Genomic DNA, 5394 nt, shown 5'->3' on the forward strand with positions numbered 1-5394 from the left:
GTAGATTACATAGAGAGTATAATCTGTATATATCTATAGCAGAGAGAGAGGAGAGAGAGAGAGAGAGAGAGAGAGAGAGAGAAGAAGCACGCTGTTTTAATGTCGTAGGAACAATCCCAAGAGACCTAAGATCTATCCGACAAAAGAGAGAGAGAGAGAGAGAGAGAGAGAGAGAAGAAGCACGCTGTTTTAATGTCGTAGGAACAATCCCAAGAGACCTAAGATCTATCCGACAAAAGAGATTCGAACACAAGACGTGTTGAATAGCACACACAGCGAGAGAGAGAGAGAGAGAGAGAGAGAGAGAGAGAGAGAGAGGAAGCACGCTGTTTTAATGTCGCAGGAACAATCCCAAGAGACCTAAGAAGATCTATCCGACAAGAGAGATTCAAACACAAGACGTGTTGAATAGCACAGAGAGAGAGAGAGAGAGAGAGAGAGAGAGAGAGAGAGAGAGAGTTCAAATACACACGTATATACATATACATATATGTATGTATGTACATATATGTGCATATATATACATAGAGAGAGAGAGAGAGAGAGAGAGAGAGAGTTCAAATACACACGTATATACATATACATATATGTATGTATGTACATATATGTGCATATATATACATAGAGAGAGAGAGAGAGAGAGAGAGAGAGAGAGAGAGAATACACACGTATATACATATACATATATGTACATGTGTATATATACATACATACATACATATATTACATATATGTACATGTGTATATATACATACATACATACATATATATGTCTGTATATACATGTCTATATATGTATGTATATGTCTGTATATACATGTCTATATATATATGTATATATATATATATATATAAACACCACCGATTAACAATCGACCTACCAAAGGAAGGTCTCACCCACTCGTCTTTATAATAAGCGGTTTCTTTAAATAATTTGGCTCTCTAATGTTTGTCAACCACCCATCAGACAAGCTTTCTTCTTGGTGCCATCGACATCCGGTAGCTAGGAGCTCTAGTGCATTAATGTTTAAGCAATTCCAAACCTAAAGGCCAGGTTCAAGCTCCCAATTTACAGAAACTTCGTAGAGAAACTTCTAAGATATGATGCTATCGTATATGTTCTGCTTCAAAAATCAAAAGTTCCAACTTCCCATCTCTTCAACAAATGAAATGAACTCAAACCCCCTTCCAAAAGAATTATTTGGGTACCCTTCGACTTTGAGGGATGTAGAGCAGTGCTAACATTTGAGGCTTTTATAGGGCCCCTTAAAAAATACGGTTGAAAAATAACGCCCTTATTTCCAAGGACTCTAAATTCAGCCTCTTAGAAAAAAGGGTTGTAAAAGACGCTCTCATTTCCAAACTCTCTAAATTCAACACGACTTGATTTAACTTTTTTGAAGGTAAACTTTTGAAGGCAAGATAGTTTATATGCCTTTCAAATGAAGGTTAGGGTAGGGTAGGCCTTCAAATTTGTAGTGGCACACCTTCTTTAAAATGGAAAAAAAAAAACTAGACCACCAATGACAATTTTCGGGCAAAAAGGAAAGCTATTAAAGAAAGTGCGCCTCAAAAAATGTCTGATATAGAGTACGTGTGACACGATCTTTCACTAGAAAATTTTAGCGTGAAAAGAGAAATATTTTGCTAAGCTCGGTTCTTTTTTTTTTTGCCTATTTTGAAAAACCAATTTGGCAAATTCTTTAACAGACTTTAAGCTCACCATCTTTTCATATTGCGAAAATAAAATCATCTTTAGCATATAATTTCTCTGAACACATTGCTCAACCATCTTCATATTGCAAAGGCAAAGAAAGCTGCTCTCTAGAGGACAAGGGAACACACTACTAGCTAGTAGAGTATATGTTACAAAACTGAGTCTTCGGTGGTACAGTAGAAAGCAAAAACCTTAGTAGTAGTAGTAGTAGTAGTAGTAGTAGTAGTAATAAATTAAGAGCATCACTCCACCAGTTTTTCTCAAAGCAAAGTTCCATGTCTATATGTACAATATATAACTGTGGTCCTAATTTTTCATCATCATCTCCAAATGCTCTCAAGAGGTCCAGAGGGCTGCCATAGGTTTTAACGCCAGCTTGACTTGGTGTCTTTACTATAAAGCCTGCACCCAAGCACACACATTGCAGCAAAGCAATAGGCGGGCCAACCATCTCATTACAAGAGAGAGAAACACCATACAACACCATATATATTACATCCTTTCCTTTTCCTCAAAAGCCCCACCCACACTGTACAAGCTTCGTTTCCTAACAAGCTGTGTACATCATCCTCCTCTCATCATGTTATGCAAGATTGACTGTCCTAACTCCTCCACATGGACCTTTTTTTTTTTTTTTTGAGGGCATGTGTATACCACAAGCGCCCTTGCACAGATATGGCTCATCTGTCCAAGGCGCTCAGTACTACCCTGCAATGCATTGGTCCATGGAACAACTAAAATTAGGAAAAAAAACTGCTTTGAAATCACATGAAAAAGATGCATTTGATTTAATATAATGAATTATCGACCATTGTTAATTACTATACGCCTTGCAATGCAAGTGTAGTGAATATAATTTAATCCACGCCATCCCAGCTTTTAAATAACTTAAACCCCCTCCTGTATTGTTATCGTGCATATAATTTAATCCACACCATCCCAGCTTTTAAATAACTTAAACCCCCTCCTGTATTGTTATCCAAATAGATCAAAATTACTACCTACCGAAGTTCTATACTCAGTGAGGTTGTTGAGGTTATTTTTAAAAAGGTGGCGAGTCAGGAGCTTTATTTGGTTATTTGAGGTAATAACAGTAATGAATGCAATTGCCCCTTCCATCCGTCCAACACACACGCGAAGATTGAACAAAAAGAGCTAAACAAGAGCGAATTACCAATCATATACAGTTGGAGAGTTGGGTGCTTGTTTGTCGAACTTCTCTGAGCCAATTTTTCTCATAACTTTGTTGCTCCCAGGGTGGAATACGCTAGTCCACACATTCTCTCTGTCACGTGCTGTAAAAGTAAGAATGTGTCAAACATACATCTCATGAACTCCTCCAATCGAACGCACGACTAATGGCTAACCTATATTGGGCGTGTTTGAGACAGAATTTTTACCACCAGGAGACCCCAGCGCAGGTGACGAAGGCACAGAAGCAGCCTTCGGAAGCACTTTATCACGATCAAAAACTGCAAAAGCGCATAATTTAATTTAACGAGATGAGAACGTATTTTACACTCATTTTTTAGTGCTGAGATAGGCTGTACAGAGAGCGAAGGTTAGGGTTAATTAACGACGCTTCCAAGGGAGATCAGCTAAAGGGTCAATCGATAGGTTGACAGGTTGGTAAAAGCTGGGAGCTGCTTTGAGTTTAGAGTGAGAAGTTGGTTTATTAGCGAATGCTAAAGAGGGAGATTAGCGGAGACTTAATGACAACGGGCACTATCTCGAAAGATTAAAGGGTAGACGGGATCACGGAAATGTTCAGCTAAAAGGCAGGAGACTTGGAAGGGTAAATGAATTGAGGGGTTTTTTTGAGAGAGGCTAGCTAAGGTTATTGCCGGAGATTAGCCGACGGTTCGCAAATGTTCACTAGATTAGCAGAAGTTGATGAAAAAAATTGAGCAGAAAAAGGTAACAGTGAGAGGGCGTACGGGTGACCTGACAAAAGTTGAAATTAAAGGAAGGCGAAAGTTTTAAGAAAGATTGTATCTCGGTCGGTTCAGGGTAGGTAGGCGTGGCCACAGAGGGCGTATGTGAACATCATGAGGTGTGTGGGTTACGCAGGAACATAATGAGGCACGGGTTCGGACTTAGACTGGTGCATTAGGGTTTAGGAAAGTTTCGACCACAGTAAACTAACAAAATGTTCAAAAACCAGGAAAACTAGAGATGAACATTGCCAGGGTGGTTTAGTCAGATTCAAGGAATCGGCAGCACGGTTTAAGAGAAAAGGAACAGAAAAACACAGGAGAATTAGGGGAAATCGCAAGGATGAATGGGCACGCTCTCAAGGGGTTAGGGAAATTGGCAACTTAAACAGGGGTTTCAAAGGGGGATTAGGAGCTTATACAGGGGTTTCAAGGGGGTATTAGAGTAGAAATTTCACGACACATTGAAAGAAAATTCAGGACGTTGTGAAGGGGAGGGATCGGCAGAGGCTTAGTTTAAGGGAAAGACTAAAGATTGAAGGCAATTACCAGAGGGAGATCCAACGAAGGAGGATGAGGTTGGAGTGGAAGCAGCCCCGGGGGTGGAAGGGGCGGAGCCTGTATTGTAATAGTCGGGGTCGAGGGACTCGGTGCGCAGGAGCGGGGGCGGCTTGCCGATGGCGATGCTCTGGGTAACACGCCGCACCTCCTCCTGCTCCTTGTAAAAGTCAGCGCTGCGCCTGCGCTCCGCCATTCGCTTGGCCTCCTCGTCCATCCCTTCTGCGCGCGCCAACCCCACAAAAATCAAACTTGTGTGAGCCAACTTACAACAGCTTACATTTGACAATGTAACATTAAACAAAATAGACCATCGCGCATGATCCCCATTGCAGGTCAATTGCTCTCTCTCTCTCTCTCTCTCTCTCTCTCTCTCTCAGAGAGAGAGACACACACTACGCGCACGCACAAGAAACTGAGCCACAACAGCAGGTTGATTGCAATTCCACCGCTAGCATTACAAACGCACTAGAAATCTGCAACTCAAGCGCTCAACTCCAAACACAGAAACGCCACAAGAGCAGCTCTAACGCACCTGCAGGGACCTTGGGTTTTCTGCGCAGGCGGCCAAGGCCATGGTCTGGCTGAGGGCCAGCAACGACATCATCCCAGAGTTTATCAAGCAAACCCATAATAACTAGAGGCTGATTAGGGAGAAAAAAGGTATTAGTAGCAAGCTTCCAAAGTTTAACAAAGCAAAACCGAGGCGCACAGAGAGCAAAATTTATTATGCAAAAGACGTAGCTTCCTATAATATGAGAGAAGACGATACGATAAGCTCAAGATTCCAGATCCACGTACTCTCTTCACACCCAGACCTTTGAAAACCCTTACCTATGTAAATGGACCCTGTAAGACACGCTCATATGACTCACGCCGTGGATAAGGTGCCATCGTCAGCATCCGTGAAGTGGCGGCCCCACATTGGTAGCATGCTTTGATACCTTGTGCTCACCCGCCAGCTAGCCCCCCACTAGCATGGGCATTTGGGATAGTGGATTTTATTGGGATCTTGGGTTTTCCTATTTAAATTAATTAATTCTTGATGAAAGTGAATCCATCCATTTCTTTGCTTCTTCTTCTTCTTCTATTTTTCAGTTTAATGCTTGCATGTCATCGCAACATATGGAAAGTATCATTTCTCCAACCCCTTCCCAATCCCATCAGGGCTCGAAAAAGCAAATT

General features: G+C 41.4%; 1 protein-coding gene across 2 annotated transcripts; it reads right to left on the bottom strand.

Annotated features, from left to right (window-relative positions):
• Nucleotides 1–1735: 1735 nt before the first annotated feature.
• LOC147615510 (dormancy-associated protein homolog 1-like) lies at nt 1736–5063 on the bottom strand. 2 transcript variants are annotated; one of them, XM_086779615.1, is made up of 5 exons: nt 4745–5063; nt 4201–4431; nt 3118–3189; nt 2892–3012; nt 1736–2119 (listed from the first exon to the last, which is right to left on the bottom strand). In XM_086779615.1, exons 1-5 carry the CDS (start codon nt 4839–4841, stop codon nt 2083–2085), a joined length of 558 nt encoding a protein of 185 aa, XP_086635741.1. In that variant the 5' UTR covers nt 4842–5063; the 3' UTR covers nt 1736–2082. The 2 variants fall into 2 exon arrangements, with proteins under 2 accessions (XP_086635741.1, XP_086635742.1); XM_086779616.1 differs by having other exon boundaries at nt 1736–2425; nt 4745–5049.
• Nucleotides 5064–5394: the final 331 nt, after the last annotated feature.

This window comes from Cibotium barometz, chromosome 40 (assembly GCF_041138505.1).
Source record: "Cibotium barometz isolate CiBa-2024 chromosome 40, ASM4113850v1, whole genome shotgun sequence".
NCBI lineage: Eukaryota > Viridiplantae > Streptophyta > Polypodiopsida > Cyatheales > Cibotiaceae > Cibotium > Cibotium barometz.

What these genes read in the sequence shown, in the direction of transcription:
- LOC147615510 (XM_086779615.1), bottom strand. Translation starts at nt 4,841, where the DNA reads ATGGGTTTGCTTGATAAACTCTGGGATGATGTCGTTGCTGGCCCTCAG. An exon ending in AAAACCCAAGGTCCCTGCAG is followed by an intron (nt 4,432 to 4,744) that starts GTGCGTTAGAGC and finishes TGGCGCGCGCAG; the next exon opens with AAGGGATGGACGAGGAGGCC. An exon ending in TCTCCAACTGTATATGATTG is followed by an intron (nt 2,120 to 2,891) that starts GTAATTCGCTCT and finishes GCTTGGGTGCAG; the next exon opens with GCTTTATAGTAAAGACACCA.